Below are 26090 nucleotides of genomic sequence, written 5' to 3'. Positions count from 1 at the left end.
TACTGTCCACAGCTTGGTGTGTATTCTTTTATCTGTGTACTTCCTTCTTAACCTTAATTTTAAATATTACTGTCGGGGGCTTCCCTGGTGGCACAGTGGTTGAGAGTCCACCTGCCGATGCAGGGGACGCGGGTTTGTGCCCCGGTCCGGGAAGATCCCACATGCCGCGGAGCAGCTGGGCCCGTGAGCCATGGCCGCTGAGCCTGCACGTCCGGAGCCTGTGCTCCGCAACAGGAGAGGCCACAACAGTGAGAGGCCCGCGTACTGAAAAAAAAAAAAAAATTACTGTCTTCCTTGTTTGTTACCACCAGTATGGGGCTGTACATACATTCACATACGTACTATTCTACAAGATTTTTTTTTCACTTAGCGGTATACTCTAGCTATTTTTCTATGTCAGGACATGCCTGTGTGTCTCATTCTGTTAACTGTTACATCATATTCTATACTTGTTATTTTCCTGCCTTCATCAATCCATTGTAGGGTTTCCCTGGTGGCGCAGTGGTTGAGAGTCCGCCTGCCAATGCAGGGGACATGTATTCGAGCCCTGGTCTGGGAGGATCCCACATGCCACAGAGCAAATAAGCCTGTGCACCACAACTACTGAGCCTGAGCTCTAGAGCCCATGAGCCACAACTACTGAAGCCTGCATGGCACAACTACTGAAGCCCGTGTGCCACAACTACTGAAGCCTGTGCGCCTAGAGCCCATGCTTCGCAGCAAGAGAAGCCACCGCAATGAGAAGCCCACGCACCGCAACGAAAAGTAGCCTCTGCTCGCTGCAACTAGAGAAAGCCCTCGCGCAACAACGAAGACGCAATGCAGCCAAAAAAAAAAAAAGAAAATCCATTGTCCACCTTCTTTCTTCTGTGTGCTGGTGGCTGACCTCTACAAACTGTACCATCTGGGCTTCCTTGCCTTCCGGCTTCCAGTTGGGATCAGCTGATGAGAGACACTGATGGGTATCAGAGGACCAGTGGTGAGAGAAGTCAGAGTATTTATTGTTCCCTACTGTCCCTTGCCGTAGCCGTAGTAGCAGATGTGTTCCTCTGTGGCCACTGCTCCTGTTGGCTGGCCTCTCTTCTCCAGCCAGCTCTTGCTGGGCTCCAGTATCTCCCTTCTTTCTCTTTGTCTTTTCAGCTCCAAGGTAGGAGTAGCTTCCTATTGTTGCTAGTTCCTGGATGTGTCACTGCCCCTGGGTAGTTCCTCTAACCCTACAAAAAATCTTGTCATTAATTCCTTTGGTTAACTCCTTTTCATGTGCTGTCTACTTCCTGCCAAGACCTCAGTGATAGCAATGATATATCATTGTGTACATGTACCATAATGTATTTGTCTGGTTCCCTATCGATGGACATTTGAGTTGTTTCTAGTATTTTGCTCTTATAATCAGTGTTGCTAATAAACATCCATGTATTGATACTTTTAAAATAGTTGTTGGAGTGTTACTCTTGGAAAAAAGTCATAGAAATAGAAATGTGGAGTCAAGGTGTGTGAATGTTGTAAATTTCAACAGATACAGGTTTCCCCTGCTATCTGAAAGTAGAACATTCCTATGAAACCTTTCGGAAGCCAAAATGGTAGAAAGTGAAGAAGCGAATACCATTAATTTATACGGAAAACTTTCTGAGTGTTCTCAGACCCAAAGAATAACTACCAAATCATGCCAAATAACAGTTAAAACCTAAAATAACACTAACGTATATTAAAAGCAGGAATGACATGATAAATACATAGCCTGTATAAAATAGAAATAATGTATTTATGGTGTAGTTTCCCTCACCAGAGTCAAGAAGACAGCAAGCACACTGGAAGGCTAAGAGATGATGGTGATGGTGTGTTAGGCTGAATCATTGGAGGTTGGGGTGGTGGGAAGTATAGGAGACTAGGGTGTAGGAAAGAGGGGAAGAGGGTCATTTCTCAACATCTCATCATTGTCTGAATCCATCAGACCAGGCAGGTCACTTAATGTCTACACCTTCTATGGCTGTCTGCCTTGATGTCAAAGGTTGAGGTTCATTGTCTGCTGTGGCTGATGTGACAGGCTTGAATAGGACAGTATGCTTGATTTGCTTAGCCTCACGCATTTTTCTATCATACAATTCTTTATAGACACTCAAAACATCCTGCAAACCTGCCCTAAACTTGTGTGTCCTTTCAAAATTAAAGTCATACTTTTCTGCAATCATTGCAGCACTGTCGTTCATAGTGAAAATCTCATGTAAGTGCTTTATATTTAGTTTCTGGTTGACTTCACTCATGGGCTATTTGCTACTGAGTTCAGTTTCAACCTATATCTTTTACTCTTGCAGTTGCATCAGCTCTTGGTGTGTCAGTTCTTGGTCATGGGATGCTAAAACCTCTTCAACATCTTTATCAGCTTCCACAAACCCAGCCTCCTTAGCCATAGTCACTGTTGCCATATTTATTGTTGATTTGAAGCCTTTAAGATTGCTCATTACTTCAGGACACAGTCTCTTCCAAATGCCAATTCCCACCAAGACTTTTAGCCTAATGAAAGCATCTCCAGATTTAGCAGTAGCCAATTTTATTTATTTGTTTTATTTTTATTTATTTATTTATTGAATGGAAGATTCTTTATATTCTATAGTGCTTTGCAATTTTCAAAAGTGTCACACACATGATTTCATATAATCCCATAATAACCTTTTTTCCCCCTACCCCTGTATTGCCCCTCACGCCTTCCCTTTCCCCACTAGTAACCACTTGTTTGTTCTCTATATCTGAGTCCAGCAATTGCAAATTTTATGTTTTAATTTTTCCAGATCTCTCATAATGCTCTGGAGTTTCCCTCTCTGTCAGTGGCATTTATAATAAAATGCATCACATTTTTGCATACAGTAAGCCTTAATTGTGGCTGTTAGGCCTTGGCCACACAGTTGCAGCAACAATGTCCTACTTGGTGGTAAGAACACAACACAAATGTTGCTGCTATACCTGGTAATGCCAGGTGGATGAGCAGCACAGTTATTGACAACCGCAAGACACTGATTATGGAGGTTATTTTCTCCAGTATTTTCCAGCAGAAGGGCTAATGTATCCACTCATGTGCTCAGAAAAAAATCACTTGGGTATTCCAACCACTTGGATGTGAATGAAACATAATAGGAAGTGTATTCTTATCAGTGCCTTTAAGTGCCCTCAGATTTTCTGAATGGTACATTAGTTGAGGCCTTAGGACAGCATCACCAGTGGTGTCAATAGTAGGCATTAGGATAAACCTCTCCTTTGATGCCTTGTGTCCCTTAGCCTGCTTTTCTTCTCTTGAAAGGTCTTGCTCAGCAATTTTTTCCAATAAATTACAGCTTTGCCATAGTTAAACACTTGCTTGTGTAAACAGCCACCTTCTGGGAACTTTTCAGCAGCTCCAGTATCAGCCAGAGCACTCTGTCCAGTAACTTTTAAGCTATGAAGCTGCCCTCGCCTCAAAAACCAATGAAACCACCCATGACTACCTTTATTTCTTTTTTCTTTTTTTTTTAACATCTTTATTGGAGTATAATTGCTTTACAATGTTGTGTTAGTTTCTGCTGTATAACAAAGTGAATCAGCTATACATATATATATGTCCCCATATCTCCTCCCTCTTGCATCTCCCTCCCATCCTCCCTATCCCACCATTCTTGGTGGCATGACTACCTTTAAATTTGACTCTCGTAACACTTTCATTACCATTGTCCAGTGCTTGCTTGCTTTTTTTTTTTTTTTTTTTGGCCACGCTGTGCAGCTTGTGGGATTTCAGTTCCCTAACCAAGGATTGAACCTGGGCCCTCAGCAGTGAGAGCATGGAGTCCTAACCACTGGACCACCAGAGAATTCCCCATCCAGTGCTTTCCGTTTCAGCTTTTTGAAAAGACTGATTTCTCCTTAAGTATAAGATAACTTAATGCAACACTGTGCTTTGTACACCCATCAATCCACTCAAGCAGCAGACTTTCCAATTTATCCATTACTGGACCCAGTTAAGAGAGACCCCTTTCCTACGAGCAGAACCAATAGTAACTTCGGCAGCTTTCAATATTCTTTCCCTCTGAGTGTAAATAGTTTGAATGGTGGACACAGGAACGTTCAAAGCAAGCGCATCTTTATTTTGTTCACTACAATCTAAATGCTTAATTACGTCCATTTTTATGCTGAGCACAACACCCTTACAAGTTCTCTTAGGCTTTTCTGATACCTTAGGACCCATCTTGCTAACAGATGCACAAAATAAATCAAGATAAAGCACAGATGCTCACAGATAGAATTCAAAGCTATCTATGGTGGTTTGATGCAGAGATGCCGAGTGTACTTCCTGGGAAAGGAGGTTGGTAGTGCTACTCTCGCTGCTCTGGGTGCCCGCTGCCTCTATAACCGCTGGATGCAAAACATGCTGAAAGCTATTTTCACCTCTTTTGATAAAAGTGAAAATCTTCTTTGGGTTTGTTTCATTTAGGTCTTTCATAGAAGCGAAGTGGCGTAAAGCGAGCTTTCAAAAAGCAGGGGATACCTGTACTTCCAAATTCCTCCTAAAAGAGTCTACCAATTTACATTTCTACAATGCGTTATTTGATTTTTTTAAATCGAAGTATAGTTGATTTATCATTTCTTAGTTTCTGGTGTACAGCAAAGTGATTCAGATATATATGTATTATATACTGGGTTGGCCAAAAAGTTCGTTTGGGTTTCCTATAACTTTTTGGCCAACCCAATATATGCTTATATATTCTTTTTCATATTCTTTTCCATTATGGTTTATTAGGATATTGAATACAGTTCCCTGTGCTATACAGTGGGACCTTTTTTTGAAAAATAAATTTATTTATTTTATTTATTTATTTTTCCTGCACTGGGTCTTTGTTGCTGCACGCGGGCTTTCTCTAGCTGCGGTGAGCGGAGACTACTCTTCATTGAGGTATGCGGGCTTCTCGTTGCGGTGGCTTCTCTTGTTGCGGAGCACAGGCTTTAGGCGCACGGGCTTCAGCAGTTGTGGCTCACGGGCTCAGCAGTTGTGGCTCATGGGCTCTAGAGCACAGGCTCAGTAGTTGTGGTGGCACACAGGCTTAGTTGCTCCACAGCATGTGAGATCTTCCCGGACCAGGGCTCGAACCCATGTCCCCTGTATTGGCAGGCGGATTCTTAACCACTGCGCCACCAGGGAATCCCTCATTGTTGTTCGTTAAAAAAATTTCTTCATTCTTCTTGGGCATGAACTCTTCAGATTAACATTAGATCTAAGTTTTAAAAAATCATGGATTTTGACTAAATTTATAGAGAACTGACATTTCAAGAGAACTGATATGTTTCCAATATTGAATCTTCTCACTTGGGAACCTGTTATGTCTGTTTATTTATTTGGATCTTTTATGTCCTTTGGTGAAAATCTTGTTCATTTCTTCCGAAGTTTAGTTTTAGGTATTTTATAGATTTTGTTGCCATCATGAGTGGAATTTTTTCCCCTTACAGTTTTTAATTGGTTATCGCTGGTGTAGTTTTTAAGAAGTTGTTGATTTTTGTAAGTAAATCATATAATCACCTACTTTATTGAATTTTCTATTGGTTCTAATGATTTTTCGGTTGATTCTCTTGGCTCTTCTAGGTGGACAATTATATAGTCTGCAAGTGCTAACTCTTTATCACTTCATTTATAATATGTATACATAGGTTATAATATTTCTCATAGATTATTTCATGACTAAGATAGCTGAGGGGGTTTGGGACGGGTGCTCCTAGGAAGTCTTCTTGGCTGATGCTACATTTAAGGTGAGTATCAAAGAACGTGCAGCAGGTGAAATAGGTGGTGGAGAATGTATTCCAGACAGACCGTGAGGAGAGAAACAACAAGAAATGTTCAGTGACTAGAAAGAAGAGGGGCTAGAGCATAGGATACAAATGAGGTTGGGAGAAGCAGAGGATGGTTGGAGAGTAAATAGGGGTGCAGTGAGAAGCTACTAGACTCTAAGGAGCAATTACTTTATTTTAAAGGAATTGAGAATTTAATGAAAGGTCTGTTAGGCAGAATGGTCCCTCAAAGATGTCCACATGTGGGAATTCCCTGGCGGTCCAGTGGTTAGGACTGCGTGCTTCCACTGTAGGGGGTGTGGGTTCGATCCCTGGTCAGGGAGCTAAGATCCTGCATGCTGCACGGCGTGGCCAAAAAAAAAAGAAGAAAAAACAACAACCAAAGACGTCCACACGCTAATCCTTAGAATCTGTAAACGTGTTACTTTACATGGCAAAAGGGACTTTGCACGTGAAATTAAGGCTACAGACCTTAAAGTAGGGAGGTTATCCTGGATTATTCAAGTGGACCCAATCTAATTGCATGAACCTGAAAAGCAAGGAAGTTTTTCCGGCTGGAAACAGAATCAAGATGTGGTAGAAGGGGAAGTTGGTGAGATCAGAGTAAGAGGGACTTAACCCACCACTACTGAAATGTACCACATGGAAAACAGGAGCAAACACTGTCTGATAACCAGCAAGGAGACAGGGACTTGGGCCCTACAGCTGCAAGAAACTGAATTCAGCCTACAGCCTGAAGGAACTTGGAAGTATGTTCATCTCCAGAGTCTCCAGAAAGGAATGCAGCCCTGCTCAGCCCCTGGTTTTGGCCTTGTGACACCTTGTGCAGAGGACCCTGCTGAGCCACACTGTAGCTGGAATTTTGGCCTTCAGAGCTCTGAGATCATAAATTTGAGTGGTTTCAGGCTGCTGAGTTTGTGATAATTTGTTAGAGCAGCAGTAGAATACTAATACAAAGGGGTTTAAGCAGGGAGGGAATGTTAGACTCTGTGTTATTAACAGACTGTTCGTGTGCTGTGTGGAAGATGGCTTTGGGAGAGTGCAAATTTGGAGGCGTGGAAACTTGTGGGAAGACAGTGGTGGCATGGGCTAGGGTAGTGATGGTGGGAAGGGGGTGTGACTTGAGATTTATTTGGGAGGTTAGACTTGCCAGAGTTTGGTCATTGATTGGGTGTTAGGAATGAGTGAGAGGAGGGACACAAGGATGACTGCTGATTTCTGGCTTGGATGCTGACTGATGGTGAAGCTGTTCTTTGAGCCGGGCTTGAGCAGGTTGGAGGATGCCAGGTCATCAACTCAGTGGTAATTCTAGGTGGTTCTTCATTTGGAAATTCTCCTATAAATACTTATTTTAAGGTAGAGTATATCAATAAGATGATTGCTTTATCAGTTAAGACCTAAATTGTTTTTTGGTTTTTTTTTTTTTTTAGGTCATGTAGGAAATCGTAAATCATGTGAAGATGGGACTCTTGGTATTTGTACGCAATCTGCTGCTAGCCCTCTGCCTTTTTCTGGTACTGGGATTTTTGTATTATTCTGCGTGGAAGCTACATTTATTCCAGTGGGAGGACTCCAGTAAGTATGGTCACTCTAGCCTACCCCCAGAAAAAGCCTGCTGCAGATCAGTTATTGGGTTTTCCTGTGGCTGCTCTCATATTCTTCAGAGATGGGCAGTGATAGTAAACTGAGCATTCCTGGGACTTAGGCTTAGAAACTGCCTACCACTTTTGTTGCTCTAGACTGAGAACTTTGAAGCGTTTTAAAAACTGCATGCCATGGCAAATCCTTTTATGAACTCAAGGAAAACATGCTATTCTTCAATAAAAACCCAAACCATACCAGTACTTCTGGTTCTCGAATGTTGTTCTTTTTAAATTATTATACTTTATTGCCACTCCCATTTGCCAGTTACTGCCTTAGGGCTTGCTATTGCAGTTGGTTTTTTAATGACCTTAAAGCATTCATCTTTACCTTTTCCTTGGATTTTGTTTTTATTTTTAAATTTTTTTAATTAAAAAAATTAATTAATTATTTTTTTTGGCTGCGTTGGGTCTTCGTTGCTGCGCATGGGCTTTCTCTAGTTGTGGCGAGCGGGGCTTACTCTTTGTTGCAGTGTGTGGGCTTCTCATTGCGGTGGCTTCTCTTGTTGTGGAGCACGGCTCTAGGTGCGTGGGCTTCAGTAGTTGTGGCTCACAGGCTCGGTAGTTGTGGCTCGCGGGCTCTAGAGCGCAGGCTCAGTAGTTGTGGCGCACAGGCTTAGTTGCTCCGTGGCACGTGGGATCTTCCCGGACCAGGGCTCGAGCCCGTGTCCCCTGAATTGGCAGGTGGATTCTTCACCACTGTGCCACCAGGGAAACCCCAGTTTTTAATTTAATACTATCTTTGTTTTAGTTTCCCTAAAGAAATTTTGTCTACTTAATCTTTTTAGCTCTTGCTGGTACTGAACTTGTACTTGAATAGAATAATGGCTTTTCCCCTACCCAGTAACTCCTAATCCCTTGCTCCCATTTGTAGTCATTCTCATGTGATACACTGTTTTCTGTAGGGCTTCCTGACCCCCCTCCCCCAACACCGACTTGGTTCTGGTTCACCCAGTGTTGCCTGTGCTGTGGTTTGGGGTTTGCAGTTGAAGAGGTTGCACTGAGCTGCACCAGCCTCTGCACACTGTCTTCTTGGGTGTAGCTTCAGGTGTCACACAGTGACGATGCGTAGCTTTCCTTTTGATTCTTTTGTCTGATGGCTGTCTGAGCTGGGTGCAGGGAAATTTGGGTAGTCTGTTCTGATTCCTAATGCCTCTTCTCTAAAATAGTTTTATTTTTACAAACACTTACTGGATGCCAGTGTGGAATTCACTTGAGAATAGAGTCAGGCTCTAGATAAGAGGTTAAACTGAGTTAGAATGAGTTGGAAGAGGCAACTGGCAATTGGCCTAATACTGTATTGACTCCTTAACGTGGGAACTGTTCCTATGAAGTAGTTCATTATTTTCTCACATGGCCCAAACTACTGAAGCAGTTTCAAGCCAATTTAAAAAGTATAGTGTTATATCTTTCATGTATTGTTTTATATGTAATGTTTAAGTGCCTCTTAAATGCATAGCTTATAATTATCACTAATTACTTTGTGTTTCCAGAGTTTATTTATATTTTTTCTCTTCCAACTTATTTTTAAAATCAAGGAGACGACCCAGAGTAAGGGGTGTTTATATCAGTGCAGTGTAAAATTCTGTAGTTAGAGACATTGTCCATATCTGTAATGGATGGATTCATCTGTATTCATAAAAAAGGTGGAAATATGTACAAGGAAGTGGGGGGTCTCCTTTTCTGTTAAGAGCTACAGTGGAAGACATAATCAAGGATTAGATAATTTTTTCCTAGAGAAATTGAGAAAAACATTAACTTTAAGGAACACCTGTTGTGTGTCAGGTTTTAGACTAGATAATTTACAAATTTAATTTACTTCTTACTATAACCATGTGAAGATGCTATTATTATCCCTGTTTTCCATTTGAGCAAACTGAAGTATTTAGTTTAATTAATTTACCCAAGTTACATAGCTAATTATTAGAACTGGAATTGAGTCCTGATTTTCTTTCTTTAAAACCTATGTTCGTTATTTTACTGAAAAGTATAATAAATACTAAGGATAAGGTTTAATTCTGTATTGTAGTTGGTAAAAACAGAGAAGAGAGAGACTCAGAGAAGAAATAGTAGAGAGTATCAGCATGGAGATGGATAAAGAAAAGGGAAGGAAAATAAGGGGAAGGGAAAGAGAAATAGAAAAAGTCCTCCAGGTGACAAAGGGGTTTATTAGGTTGAAGGTGACAGGTGCTGTTCATGTTCTGTAGGCTTCCGTAGTTTGTTAGTAGTTATCTGCTGTCCTTTGAGTTAGTTGTTAGCTGACTAACCTCTATCTGCACCTTTTTTGTTATTCTGACTCTCAAGTCTTTCAGATATTTGACTTTGAATAGGTTGTTTAGACCTTCTTACTATAGCATATTATTTCTGTGCTGTAATATCAGAGAATAATGTCCAACCCTGATGGCTTACCAAGTCAGGGTTTACCTTTACTTTTACCTTGTTTACCTTTACTCAATAAACAAGGTCAGGCTGAAGGAGCTTCCAAAGCAGATGACTGCTGTGTACTGAAATTTAGGTGTTGGTTTAACAGTATCGATGATGATGCCGATAATAATGAAATGAAAATAATAATTTGTTGAGTGTCTACTATATGTCTGTATTATAACATGGGAGCTTTATATTCATAATCTCATAGTTTATATTGATTATTATTATCCTCTTTTACAGATGTAGAAACTGAGACTTCAGAGAGGCTCAGTGATCAAGGGTTTGTATGTCTCTCATCTGCAGAGCTTAGAGGGCATTTCCAAGCTTGAAAAATAAATGTCTTTAGCATTATTTTTCCTTAATTTTTATACTATTTATGACTTAACCAAGATTAAGTATTGGAATTCCTTCATGGTGGGGGGGGTGGAAGAAGAAGAGTCTAGAGTCTTTTACTATTAAATTATTCATTCAATAAGCAGTATGTTCATATTATGGCCCACAAACTGTTCTGTGTAAACTGGATATAAGATGAATATAGACTTTATGCTCTCAGCCTATAACGTGAGAAAGAAATAAAACAACATATTATAATATGTCATGTTCTAAAAGAGAGGTCTGTGTGAAATGCCATGTTAGAGCATGGAATCCCTTCCAACTAGAAAATCTTAAGATTTAATTAATTCCAAGGCATGTTGTAGAAGAATGCAAACTGTTTTGTTTTGAGCAGTTTAGAGCTACACATGGCCAAGGCCTAGTCAGATTGCCAGGACTTGAGTCAAATGCTTAACCTAAAGGCTTCCTGTATGAGATTGGTCTAGTTATCAATGTATTTTAAAAAGTTCTGTAGCTTGAGGTTTCCTGTTCTGCGTGTTTAGGAGCTTGGAAGTTGCCACTGTGACCTAACAAGTGAAACACAAACAGACTGAAAATTCAACTCTTCTTTGCTCTATAAGAGAGGGGAGCACACAGGCAAACCGCTGCCAGCAAGGCTGGAGAGAGAGGTGAATACAGGGCAACCACTAAGAAAAGTTTAAGAAGTATAACGAGTATGCTGAAAAAGGAAAGAAAGGGGAATCGTAAAATGCTCAATTAAAACCACAAAAGGCATAAAAAGAGTAGAAGATAAAAATAGGCACAAAGAATAAGGGCAACAAATAGAAAACAGTAATGTATATGGTACGTATTAATCCAGATGTAATCACTTTGAACATCCGTGGTCTAAATGCACCAATTAAAAGACAGAGATTGGATCAGAAAACAAGACTCAACTGTCTGTTGTCTTCAGGAAACCCATTTTAATTATAAAGACACATATAAATTAAAAGTAAATGGAGAAAAATATACTATGGTAACACTAGTCAACAGAAAGTAGGAGTAGCTGTATTAATTTCAGACAAAGCAGGCTTCAAAGCAAGGAAAGTTATCACTGATAAAGAAGGCATTACATAATGATAAAGGGGTCAGTTCTCCAAGAAGACATAAAAATTCTTAATGTGTATATATACCTAACAATAGAGCCTCAAACTATGTGAAGCGAACATTATAAAATTGCAAAGAGAACTAGATGAATCCACTGTCATAGTTGGAGACTACAATACCTCTTTGTCAGAAATGGACAAATCCAGCAGGCAGGAAATCAGTAAGAACCTAATTGAACTCAATAACACCACCAATCAATTGGATATAATTGACACCTATAGACTGCTTCACTTAACAACAACAGAATACACATTTCTTCTCAAGCTCATGCAACATTCAAGATAGACCACATTCTGGGCAATAAAACACATTTTTTTTTCTCTTGAAGTATAGTTAATTTCCAGTGTTGTGTTCGTTTCTGGTGTACAGCAGAATGATTCAGTTTTATGTATATATACACACACACAGACATATATATTCCATTATAGTTTATTACACGATATTGAATATAGTTCCCTATGCTATACAGTAGAACCTTGTTGTTTATCTGTTTTATATATAGTAGTTTGTAGCTGCTAATACCAGACTCCTAATTTATCCCTCCTCCCCTTTTCCCTTTAGTAACCGTAAGTTTGTTTTCTATGTCTGTGAGTCTGTTTCTGTTTTGTCAGTAAGTTCATTTGTATCATATTTAATTTAATTTATTTTATTTTTATTGGATATAGTTGATTTACAATGTTGTGTTAGTTTCAGGTGTACAGCAAAGTGAATCAGTTATACATATACATATATCCATTCTTTTTTAGATTCTTTTCCCATATAGGTTATTACAGAGTATTGAGTAGAGTTCCCTGTGCTATACAGTAGGTCCTTATTAGTTATCTATTTTATATATAGTAGTGTGTATATGTTAATCCCAATCTCCTAATTTATTCCCCCCCTTCATCTTTGGTAATCATAAGTTTTTTTTCTACATCTATGAGTCTGTCTCTGTTTTGTCAATAAGTTCATTTGTATCATATTTTGGATTCCACATATAAGTGATATCATATGATATTTGTCTTTCTCTGTTTGACATACTTCACTTCATATGATAATCTCTAGGTCCATCATGTTGCTACAAATGGCAGTATCTCATTCTTTTTCCATAAAACACATCTTAACAAAATTTACAAGAATAGAAATTATATTCAGACCACTAAAGAATTAAGCTAGAAATCAATAAAAGAAAGATAACTAGAAAATCTTAAAATGCATGAAGATTAAACAACACACTTCTAAGTAACACATGCGTCAAAGAAGAAATATAGGAGATATTTTTTAACATTTTTAACTAAACGAAAACTGATCAAAAATCGTGGGATGCAGCAAAAATAGAGGGAAATTTATAGCATTGAAGGCATATATTAGAAAAGGAGAAAGATCTAAAATCAATAATCTAAGTTTCTGCCTTAGGAAACTAGAGAAAGAAGAGCAAATTAAATCCAAAGCACACAGAAGAAAAGAAATAATAAGGATTAGAGCAGAAATCAGTGAAATTGAAACAGCAGAACAATAGGGGAAATCAATGAAACGCAAAGCAGTTTCTTTGAAAAGGTCAATAAATCAATAACCTTCTAACTAGGCTAACAAAGAAAAAGAGAGATGACACAAATTACTAGTATCACAAATGAAAGTGGGATCATCACTACTGATTTAATGGATGTTAAAAGGATTATAAACAAATACTCTGAACAACTCTATGTCCACAAATTTGATAACCTAGACGAGATGGAGCAATTCTTTGAAAGACACAATTTGCCAAAACTTACACAAGAAGAAATTGACAATCCAAATAGGCCTGTATCTATTAAAGAAATTGAATCAATAATCAATACCTTCCAAAACAGAAGGCACCAGGCCCACATGGGTTCACTGGTGAATTCTACCAAATTTTAAGAAAGAAATTAAGCCAATTCTCTGTCATCTCTTTCAGAGGATAAAAGCAGAGGGAATATTTGCTAACTCATTCCATGAGGCCAGCATTACTCTAATACCAAAACCAGACAAAGACATTACAAGAAACAAAAAAATAGAACAAAAAAACTATAGACCAATATCTCTCATGAACATAAATGTAAAATTCCTCAATAAAATATTAGCATATCACATCCAGTAGTCTATAAAAAGAATTATACACCATGGTTGTGGGATTAATTCCAGGTATGCAAAGCTGGTTCAACATTTGAAAATCAATTAGTGTAATACATCACATCAACAAGCTAAGGAAGAAAAATCACATGATCATATCAATAGATGTAGAAAGGGTATTTGATAAAAATCCAATACCAAGTCATGATAAAAATTTTCAGTAAACTAGGATTAGAAGGAAATTTCCTCAGCTTGATAGAGCATATCTACAAAAACCTACAACTAACATCATACTTAATGGTGAGAAAATAGAAGCTTTTCCACTAAGATCAGGAATGAGGCGATGATGTCCCCTCTCACCACTCCTTTTCACCATTGTACTGGAAATCTTAGCTAGTGCAGTAAAACAAGAAAAGGCAATAAAAGCTATATGGATAGGGAAGGAAGAAATAAAACTGTCTTTGTTCACACATGACATAATTGTCTATGTAGAAAATCCAAAAGAATTGACAAAAAAAAACTCCTGGAACTAGTAAGCAATTATAGGAAGGATGCAGGATACAAGATGAATATGCAAAAGTCAATCACTTTCCTATAAGCCATCAATGAACAAGTGGAATTTGAAATTAAGAACACAGTACCAAAGGGACTTCCCTGGTTGTGCACTGGTTAAGAATCCGCCTGCCAGTGCAGGGGACATGGGTTCGAGCCCTGGTCCGGGAAGATTCCACATGCCACAGAGCAACTAAGCCCGTGCGCCACAACTACTGAAGCCCATGCACCCTAGAGCCTGTGTGCTGCAACTACTGAGCCCACGTGCTCTAGGGCCCATGTGCCGCAACTACTGAGCCTGTGTGCTGCAACTACTGAAGCCTGTGCGCCTAGAGCCTGTGCTCTGCAACAAGAGAAGCCACCACAATGAGAGAAGCCTGTGCACCACAATAAAGAGTAGCCTCCACTCGCTGCAACTAGAGAAAGCCCACGCGCAGCAACGAAGACCCAATGCAGCTAAAAAAAAAAAAAAAAAACTATATTAAAAAAAAACACAGTACCCAAAATAAAATACTTAGGTATAAATCTAATAAAGTATGTGCAAGATCTATATGAGGAAAACTTTATAACTTTGATGAACAATATAAAAAAAGAACTAAATAAATTGAGAGATATTCCATGTTCATGGACAGGGAGATTCAATATTGTCAAGATGTCAGTTCTTCCCAGCTTGATTTATAGATTCAAGACAATTTCAGTTAAAATCCAAACAGGTTATTTTGTGAATATTAATCGATCCTAGTGTTTATATGAAGAGGCAGAAGACCCAGAATAGCCAACCCAATTTTATACAAAAACAACAAAGAGAACTGGCATTACCTGACTTTAAGACTTACTATAAAGCTACAGTAATCAGGATAGTGTGGTATTGGCAAAAGACTAGACAAATAGATCAGTGGAACATTGATACAGAGCCCAGAAATAGACCCACATATAGTCTACTGATATCTGACAAAGGAGCAAAAGCAAGACAATGGAGAAAAGATAGTCTTTTTAACAAAGTGGTGCTGGAAAAACTGGACATCCATATACCGAAAAAAGAAAAACAAAAGCAAGAACAAATCTAGACAGACCTTATACCTTTCACAAAAATTAACTCAAAATGGGTTACAGATCTAAATGTAAAACATAAAACTATAAAATTTTTAGAAGATAGAGGAGAAAATCTAGATGACCTTGGATTTGGTGATGACTTTTTAGATACAACACCAAAGGCACAGTTCATGAAAGAAAGCACTAAAAAACTGGACTTCATTAAAATTAAAAGCTTCTGCTCTGTGAAGAGAATGAAAAAATAAGCTACAGCTTGGGAGAAAATATTTGTAAATGACACATCTGATAAAGGATTGTTACTCAAAATATATGAACTCATAAAACTCAACAATAAGAACACAGGTAACCCAATTTAAAAATGCACCAAAGACCTCACCAAAGAATGTATACAGATGGAAAATAAGCTCATGAAAAGATGCTCTATGTCATCAGGGAAATGCAAATTAAAATAACAGTGAGATATCACTACATACCTATTAGAATGGCCAAAATCTGGAACACTGATAACGCCAAAATGCTGGCAAGGTTGTGGAGCAACAAGAACTCTCATTCATTGCTGGTGGCGATGCAAAATGGTACAGCTACTCTGGAAGACAGTTTAGCAGTTTCTTATAAAATGAAATATACTCTTACTCTATGATCCAGCAATCACATTCCTTGGTATTTATCCAAATGAATTGAAAACTGTGTCCAAAACCTATACTTGGATGTTTATGATGTTTTATTCATAACTGCCAAACTTGGGAGCAACCAAGATGTCCTTCAGTAGTTGAATGGATAACTAAACTGTAGTACATCCAGACAATGGAATGTTATTAAGCACTAACAAGAAATGAACTATCGAAGGCATGAGAAGATGTGGAGGAACCTTAAATGCATATTGCTAAGTCTTAAGTAGATGAGTCTCATCAAGTTAGAGAAGTCTGAAACACCATGGACTTTCCTCAGATCTACACTAAACATAGCATAAAATCATGGCTACATAAGTTTAGGGTGGTCAGGCAGTAATCTTAGTTCCCCAACCAGGGATCGAACCCATGCCCCCTGCAGTGGAAGTGTGGAGTCCTAACCACCGGACCGCCAGGGAAGTGCTTGAACTGCCTCTTAAAATACAAATCAACACTCTTCAGAGGAAGATAATAGTACTCATAGTTTCTACATGTAATATCCACAGTGTCTAGTGTTCAATAAGAAGTTACATACAAACAAACAGGAAAATGCAATCCATATTCAAGGAAAAACCCCCAGGTCTTGGTAAGATGGCCCAGATATTGGACTTAGCAGACAAAGTAGCTATTATGGATAATCTGAAGAATAAAAAGAGATACAGTGAACAATAAGTAATCTTAGCAGATAAGTAGAAACTATAAAGAAGAACCAAATGCAAATTCTAGAACTGAAAAGTATAGGAACAGAAATGAATATTTCATTTAACAGTAGACTGGATAAAACAGAAGAAGTCAATGAACTTGAAGAGAGTGCAATAGAAATTATCCAGTCTGAACCACAGAAAGAAAAAAATATTGAAGAAAAACGAACAGAGCCTCAGGGACCTGTGGGACAATATAAAATTTTCTAATATATATGAGAATTGGGCAGAAAAAATTTTGAAGAAATGATGGCTGAAAACTTCCTAAATTTGGTGGAAACAAATTAACTTACAGATCTGAGAAGCTCAGCAAACTCTTAAGAAGGATACATTTTGGGGGAGAGAGGAAATCTAGTTATATCACAAACTTCTGAAATCCAAAAATAAAGTGGGGACTTCCCTGGTGGCGCAGTGGTTAAGAATACGCCTGCCAGTGCAGCGGACATGGGTTCGATCCCTGGTCTGGGAAGATCCCACATTCCGTGGAGCAGCTAAGCCTGCGCGCCACAGCTACTGAGCCTGCGCTCTAGAGCCCACAAGCCACAATTACTGAGCCCGCGTGCTCTAGGGCCTGCATGCTGCAACTACTGAAGTCCATGCACACAGAGCCCATGCTCTGCAGCAAGAGAAGCCACAGCAATGAGAAGCCCACACACCGCAATGGAGAGTTGCCCCTGCTCACCACAACTAGAGAAAGACTGCATGCAGCAAAGACGACGCAATGCAGCCAAAAATAAAATAAATAAAAATAAAGTGAAAATCTTGAAAGCAGACAGAGAAAAGGAAACATTACGTATGGGGGTAAGAAATTCCACTGACCTTTCACTATAAAGATCAGAACACAATGAAAGATCTTTAAATGTTGAAAGAAAAATACCAAAAACCTGTCATCCCAGAGTTCTTTATGTAAGGAAAATATCCTTCAGAAATGAGGATGGAGCTTCCCTGGTGGCACAGTGGTTGAGAGTCCTCCTGCCGATGCAAGGGACACGGGTTCGTGCCCCAGTCCGGGAAGATCCCACATGCCGTGGAGTGGCTAGGCCCGTGAGCCATGGCTGCTGAGCCTGCGCTCCGCAACGGGAGAGGCCACAACAGTGAGAGGCCCAGGTACCGCAAAAAAAAAAAAAAAAAAAAAGAAATGAGGATGAAATAAAGACATTTTCAAATAAAGAAAAGTTAAGAGAATTTGTTGCTAGCAGAACTGTATAACAAAAGCATGCTAAAGGATATCCTTTAGGCCAGTGGGAAGTGATACTAGATGGAAACTTGGATCTACAGGAACAAATGAAGATCACTGGACATGATAAATAGTGGGCAAATATAAGAGACTCTTCTTCCTTTCTCCTCATAGCTTGCTTAAAAGACAACTAATTGCTTAAAGCAAAAATAGTCACCCTGTGGTGACCACCCTGTGGTCACATGTGGTGAAATAAAAGATAGGACAACACTTGCATAAGGAGTGGGGGGTGAGTAAATGGAATTTTAGTGCTGTAAGATTATTACATTTGTGAACAGGAAATAAGAAATGGGAAATAGGAATATTGCATATAAAGTGAGTAAAGGGTAAAGTCAGAAGTATGAAATGTCATATGTAGAGAGGTATTATATTGACTCTGTATAGACTCTGATAAGTGAAGGGTGTGGTATTCCTTAGTAGAACAACTAGTAAAAAAATAACGAAAAGAGGTTTATATCTAATAATTCAATAGAAGAAATAAAATGGAGCACTAAAAAAATTCAGTTAACCCCAGAAAACAGCCATATAAGAAGAAAAAAACAGAAGGGAGAAATGGAACACAAATGATAAGACAGTTGACTTCATCCTTACTATATAAATAATTACATTTAAATGTGAATGGATTAAAACTCCAGTTAAAGGCAGAAACTGTCAGAATGGTTAATGAAGCATAATCTAACTATGTCCTAATATGAGACATATATTTTAAATTTAAAGACACAGGTTCAAAGTAAAGGATGGAAAATAATAAGCATAAGGAAGTTGGCACAGCTACATTAATTTCAGCAAATTATACTTCAAGACAAAGAGTTTGCAAGAGATTAGAGAGGGTCATTACATAACGATAAAAGGAGCAATTCACCAGGAAGACATATATTATGTATGTACCTAATAACAGAGTATCACACCTCATTAAGCAGAAACTAATACGACTAAAGGGAGAAAAGGACAATTCCCCAATCATGTTCAAATATATTAATACCCCCGTCTCTCAGTAATTAATAAAACAAGTCAAAAAATCTGTATGGCTATAGGAGGTCTAAGCAACACTATCAGCTACTTCTACCTAATTGAAATTTATGGAACACTTTACCCAATAATGGCAGAACATGCATTCTTTTCAAGTGTAAACAGAGTGTTCATTTAGGTTGACACTAGGCCATAAAATAAAGTCTTAATACATTTTAAAAAATTGAAATCTTACAGCGTATATTCTATGGTTATGATGGAATTAAATCAGAAATCAATAATAATAAGACAGTAATTACAGGTACAGGCAAACTAAATCTTGCAGGCCAAATCCAGCCTGCTGTCTGTTTCTGTAAAGTTTTATCAGAACACAACCATGTCAATTCATTTACATATTGTCTATTGCTACTTTTGTGCTATGATGACAATATTTTAAAAATTTATTTTTATTGAAGTATAGTGGATTTACAATGTCGTGTTAGTTTCATGTGTATGGCAAAGTAATTCAATTATATACACATATATTTTTTTTTCAGATTGTTTTCCCTTATAGGTTATTACAAAATGTTGAGTATAGTTCCCTGTGCTATACAGTAGGTCCTTGTTGTTTATCTGTTTTATATACTGTAGTGTATATATGTTAATCCCAAACTCTTGATTTATCCCTCACCCTTTCCCCTTTGGTAACCATAAGTTTGTTTTCTGTGTCTGTGAGTCTGTTTCTGTTCTGTACATAAGTTCATGTTATTGTTTTTTTTCAGATTCCACATATAAGCAATATCATATGTTATTTGTCTTTGTCTGGCTTACTTCACTTAGTATGATAATCTCTAGGTCCATCCATTTTGCTGCAAATGGCATTATTTCATTCTTTTTCCTGGCTGAGTCATATTTCAGTGTATAAATATACCACATCATCTTTGTCCATTCATTTATCAATGGCTGCTTCCACAGCTTGGCCATTGTAAGCAGTGCTGCTATGAACATTGGGGTGCATGTGTCCTTTTTTTTTTTTTTTTTTGCAGTACGCGGGCCTCTTACTGTTGTGGCCTCTTCCGTTGCGGAGCACAGGGTCCGGACGCGCAGGCTCAGCAGCCATGGCTCACGGGCCCAGCCTCTCCGCGGCATGTGGGATCTTCCCGGACCGGGGCACGAATCCGTGTCCCCTGCATCGGCAGGCTGACTCTCAACCACTGCGCCACCAGGGAAGCCCACATGTGTCCTTTTGAATTAATGATTTTCTCTGGATATATGCCTTCGAGTAGGATTGCAGGATCATATGGTAGCTCAGTTTTTAGTTTTTTAAAGAACCTCCATACTGTTCTGCATAGTGGCTGTACCAATTTACATTCCCACCAACAGTGTAAGAGGGTTCCCTTTTCTACACACATTGAATAATTGTGACAGAGACTATCTGGCCTGCAAAGTCTAAAATATTTATTACCTGGCCTTTACAGAAAAAGGTTGATGCCTCCTCAAATATTTGCCTAATAAACAAGCTCTTAAGTAACTTATGTATTAAATAAGAAGCCATGAGAGAAAACAGAAAAAATTTTAAACTGAATGATTATGAAAATACTGTATATTAAAATTTGTTGGGTACAGCAAGAGCAATGCTTAGAAGAAAACTTATAGCTTTAAATGACTACATTAGAAAAGAAGAAAGTCTTAAAAATAGTGGTCTCCATTTCCACCTTAAAAGGCTAAAAGAAGAAGGGTAAATTTAATCCAGAGTAAGTAGAAGAAAATAAATGATGGAGATATAACAGAAATCAAAGGAATAGAAAACAAACAATTGAGAAAATTAACAAAACCAATATTTGGTTCTTTGAAAAAATTAAGAAAATTGATAAATTCCTAACAAGAATAATCATGGATGACACCAAAAGCGTAGACAACAAAAGAAAAAATAGACAAATTGGACTTCAAGTTGAAACTTTTTTGCATCAAATGACACTATCAACAGCATGAAAAGGCAACCCATGGAAAGGGAAAGAATATTTGCAAATCATGTATCGGATAAAGGATTGCTGTCCAGAATATATAAAGAACTCCTACAACCCAACAATGAAAATACCTGATTCAAAAATGAGCAAAGGATTTGCATAGACACTTCTCCAAAGGAGATATATAAATAACTAATAAACACATGAAAACATGCGCAACATCACTAATCATTAGGAAAATGCAGACCAAAACCACAATGAAATACCACTTCACACCCATTAGGATGGTTATTATCAAAAAACAAAATAACAGGTATTGGCAAGGACGTGGAGAAATTGGAATCCTTGTTGCATTGCTGGTGAGAATGTAAAATGCATTCTACGTGCATTCCTAAGTCTACCTGCTATGGAAAATGATATGATGATTTCTGAAAAAATTAAAAATAAAATTACTATATGATCCAGCATTTGTACTTCTGGGTATATACCAGAAAGAAATGAAAGCAGGGACTTGAACAGATATTTGTACACATGTGTTCATAACAGCGTTATTCACAATTTTCAAAAGGTAGAAGCAACCCAAGTGTTCATCAGCGGATGAATAGATAAACAAAATGTAGTATATACATACAATGGAATATTATTTCACCTTAAAAAGGAAAGAAATTTTGACACATGCTATATTGATGAACTTTGAATTCATTGTGCTAAATTTAATAAGCCAGTCACTAAAGGACCAATACTGTATGATTCCATTACATGAAGTTCCTAGAGTAGTCAAATTCATAGAGACAGAAAGTAGAATGGCGGTTGCCAGGGGCTGGAGGAAGGGGGGGAATGGAGAATCAGCTTTTAATGGGTACAGAGTTTCATCTGGGAAAGGTGAAATGTTCTGGAGATGGATAGTAGTGATGGATTCACAGCAGTGTGAATATACTTATTATCATAGAGCTGTACTCTTAAAAGTGGTTAAAATGGTAAGTTTTATGTATATTTTAATTACAATAAATAAATTTTTTAAAAAATCAGGGAAATAAGAAAGAAAACATAATTTAGGAAGAGATGTGGCAATATTACTGCAGATCCTACACACAGTAAAAAGGTAATTGGGGAATATTATGGCCAGTATTATGCTAATAAAATTAACAGTTTAGGTGAAATGGACAAATTCCTTTGAAAACACAGCTTACCAAAACTGACTGAAGAGGAAATAGAAAATTTGAGTAGCTTTTATCTATGAAACAACTTAGATTCATAATCAGAAGGCTTCAGGCTCAGACAGTTTCACTGATGAATTCTATAAACATTCAAGGAAGAGTTTAATACTAGTCTTGCACAAACTCTCTCTGAAAATACAGGAAGAAATACTTCCCAATCCATTTTATGTGACCAGCATAATATTGACCAAAACATGACAAATATATTACAGAAGGCAAGATTATAGGTCAGAATCCTTCATGAGCATAGGTACAAAAATCCTCAACATAATGTTAGCAAATTAAGTCTGGCAATATATAATTACAGGATATTACAGCATGACTAAGGACTTCAAGGTTGGTTCACCGTTTAAAAATTAGTCAATGTAATTACCACATTAACAGAATGAAGAGGAGAAACCATATCTTAATCATTGCAGGAAAAAATATTTGACCAGATATCAGAATCTATTATAAAGCTACAGGAATTAAAACTGTCATACTAGCCCAGGAAGAAATTAATAGATCTGTTATCTACAGTGCATGATCATATATATATATATATATATATACATATATATACACATGCAGAAACGAGACTATTACCTATTTTATTTAGAAAAATTTACGTCACTTTCACACACCTTATACAAAAATAAATCCAGTTAGATACAGATTTAATTGTAAAAAGCGAATTTAAACTAGCAGGAAAAAAATAGAATATAGCATTGGGGTTGAGAACGATTTTATTAGCATGACACCAAGGTAAGAAACAACACAGTAAAAAAATGAAAAGTTTTATTATCTTTCATATGAAACTTTTTTATGGAGAAATAAATTTTGTTTTTTTGTTTTTTGCGGTACGCGGGCCTCTCACTGTTGTGGCCCGTTGCGGAGCACAGGCTCCAGACGCACAGGCTCAGCGGCCATGGCTCACGGGCCCAGCCGCTCCACGGCATGTGGGATCTTACCGGACCAGGGCACGAACCCGTGTCCCCTGCATCGGCAGGCTGACTCTCAACCACTGCGCCACCAGGGAAGCCCTGGAGAAAGAAATTTTAAGCAAAGTTAAATGACAACTAACAAACCAAGAAAAATATTTTCAGTATATGAGTGTAAAATGAGTTACATTATTTTTACCTTCCATACTGACAGAGATTTTAGAATGATTATGCCCTGCACAGGTGTGAGTAAGCCATTATTCTTATACACTTCAAGTGGATTTCTGGAAGACCGTATAACAATATGTACTCAAAAGTTCAAATATGCATACCTTTTGATTCTGCAGTTTTTACTTCCTGCATAATACAGAACAAGCCTGCAGAGATATATGTATATGTGCACATTGCAGCATTATTTATTAGAAAAAAATGGAAACAACCTAAACGGCTGATAGAGGATTGAGTAAATAAAATATGGTGTATGCATTCAGTGGTTACTGTACAGTGATTGAAATGGCTAAGGTAGATCATTAGGTCCTGACACAAAAAGATGATGTTTTTCACTTACACACACACACGCACACACACACACACACACACTCAAATGCACACAGACATATAGGTCAACCTTAGGCCTCATTTGTAGGAAGTTCAAAATTGCCAGCACTTAAACATTCATTTGCAGTTAGAATATGCCTGGCACTGTGTCGGGTCTTTGAGATAGAAAGATGAATATGGCGCTGTCCTGCTTTCATGGTGCTTATAATCTAGCAGTGCTGTGAGGTGATAACAGGTAACATCTTTTGAACACTTAACTATGTATTTGGAGTTGCACTGTTCTAAAATGCTTTGCATGCATCACCTCATTTAATCCCCTGCTTGTTATGTTTGGTAGTATTTTCACAATTTACAGGTTAGGTTATTGAGGCTCAGCAAGTTAATGCCTTGTCTGAGATCACATAGGTGGAGGGGTGGAGTCTGGGCTGTTGTCCCATTTTACAGATGGGAAAACAGAAAGCTTTAAGTGAATTGGTCACTAGTGGAGACAGGGAACTAAAGACTTCTATCCTCAAAGTTTGTGCTCTTAGTAGCAATACTTGATAGCTGAAGTCTTCTTAATATACTAAGTCTTTTTTCCTGAGATCTTCCTCCTCAGTTATTCCCTCACAAACTTTTTTGACCATCACAAACTTAGGGCAAGAGACCTATTAGTCCACTTGTTCCATCTATTTTCACTTTTCAGTGGAAAAGAACTGGGTGGTATGGGTGGACTATCTCTCTACAAGCAAATTTGGGGAGGATTATGTATAAATCTACTTTAAGAGATTGTTCATATTTGAACAGTAACTCACATATGCCTTGAGGTTTTGTAATTCGAAAACTGTCAGAAATGTTTTTTTTTTTTAAATTAATTTATATATTTGTGGCTGCGCTGGGTCCCCGCTGCTGTGCGCAGGCCTTCCCTAGTTGTGGCGAGTGGGGGCTCTCTTCATTGCGATGCGCGGGCTTCTAATTGCGGTGGCTTTTCTTGTTGAAGAGCACGGGCTGTAGGCGCGCGGGCTTCTGTAGTTGTGGCACGTGGGCTACAGTAGTTGTGGCTTGCAGGCTCAGTAGCTATGGCTCGCGGGCTCTAGAGTGCAGGCTCGGTAGTTGTGGCGCACGGGCTTAGTTGCTCCGCGGCATGTGGGATCTTCCCAGGCCAGGGCTCGAACCTGTGTCCCCTGCATTGGCGGGTGGATTCCCAACCACTGCACCACCAGGGAAGCCCCTATGTCAGAAATCTTATGGATGTAAATATGCATCAATACTCATTGTAGAGTTAACAACTAAAACAACTCACAACAAACAACTAATGGCTAAACTAATAGAAATTTATAATTTAAAAGCAAGAGTAACAGCAATTGCACTCCATGTCCAATTCAAAACAGCACTGATGACACACGGATACAGGTGTACCTTGGAGATATTGCATGTTCCGTTCTAGACCACTGCAATAAAGCGATTCACATGATATTTTTGGTTTCCTGGTACATATAAAAGTTATGCTATACTGTAGTATATTAAGTGTACAATAGCATTATGCATAAAAAACAATGTACATATCTTGATTTTAAAAACTCTATTTCTAAAAATTGCTAACCATCCTCTGAGCCTTCAGCAAGTTGGAATCTTGTTGCTGGTGGAGGGTCTTGCCTTGATGTTGGTGGCTGCCGACTGGTCAGGGTGGTGGTCGCTGAAGCTTGGGGTGGCCGTGGCAGTTTCTTTTCTTTTCTTTTTTTTTTCAGTATTTGAAAATTAAACAATGAAATCCATCATATTAACAGGCCAAAGAAGAAAAATCACATGATCATATCTATCATTGCGGAAGAAGCATTTGACAAAATTGAATATTTATTCATGATAAAAACTCTCAGAAAAATAGGAATAGAGAGGCACTTCCTCACTTTGATAAAGAACATCTACAGAAACCCTATAGCGAACATATTTAATGGTGAAAGACAATGTTTTTCTCCTAAGACTGGGAACAAGACAAAGACTATCTACTCTCACCACTTTTTTTTTTTAACTCTACAAAATACTTTATTGCTTGAATGTGCAAGATAAATTTAGCAGGCAGAAGAATAAATACTGGCTCTCAAATTTCTTTGCTAGTGATGCACAGAATACAAAAGGAATAGTTTGACAAGTTACAGTCAGTTCAGTTTGGGATACATTGTTTGAGTATGAGTCTGAAACGCCAAGAAGAGTCCTAGATATAGAATTATGTTGATTTTTTTCATATAAAATTATCTAGCACAATATATTGATTAATCAATATAATGCCAATTTATAATAACAGCAAGTTCTCATTATATGTGGGTCATTTCTTGAGCACTCTGAACTGTTACATTGCCCACTCCCATGCCAACATTACACTAGTTTTATTTTAAAAGTCTTGTTATTGCATAAATAAGTCACCACACCTTATCACTACCACATCTTCTTCTTCCTCTTCAAAATTATCTTGGCTGTTTTGGTTTTTTTTTTTTTTCCTAATACAGCAGGTTCTTATTAGTCATCAATTTTATATACGTCAGTGTATACATGTCAATCCCAATCGTCCAACTGATCACACCCCCACCCCCACCCCCACGCTGCTTTCCCACTTTGGTGTCCATACGTTTGGTCTTTACATCTGTGTCTCAATTTCTGCCCTGCAAACCGGTTCATCTGTACCATTTTTCTAGGTTCCACATATATGCGTTAATATACGATATTTGTTTTTCTCTTTCTGACTTACTTGACTCTGTATGACAGTCTCTAGATCCTTACACGTCTCAACAAATGACCCAATTTCATTCCTTTTTATGGCTGAGTAATATTCCATTGTATATATGTACCATATCTTCTTTATCCATTCATCTGTCAA

The 26090-nt window shown here is 38.1% G+C and overlaps 1 protein-coding gene across 5 annotated transcripts in view; it reads left to right on the top strand.

Moving 5' to 3' along the window:
- The window catches only part of ST3GAL3 (ST3 beta-galactoside alpha-2,3-sialyltransferase 3), a 232037-nt gene that overhangs the window by 18767 nt on the left and 187180 nt on the right, over positions 1 to 26090 (top strand). For all 5 annotated transcript variants that reach the window (XM_060140277.1, XM_060140274.1, XM_060140276.1 and 2 more), the window contains exon 2: positions 7233 to 7377. In XM_060140277.1, the coding sequence (XP_059996260.1) occupies positions 7263 to 7377 (115 nt within the window). In that variant the 5' untranslated portion in view covers positions 7233 to 7262. The remainder of the gene's footprint in view (positions 1 to 7232; positions 7378 to 26090) is intronic.

Source organism: Lagenorhynchus albirostris, chromosome 2 (genome assembly GCF_949774975.1).
Source record: "Lagenorhynchus albirostris chromosome 2, mLagAlb1.1, whole genome shotgun sequence".
NCBI classification, from domain to species: domain Eukaryota; kingdom Metazoa; phylum Chordata; class Mammalia; order Artiodactyla; family Delphinidae; genus Lagenorhynchus; species Lagenorhynchus albirostris.
Note: the sequence above shows the minus strand (reverse complement) of the source record. Positions and strands in the feature narration are given on the sequence as shown.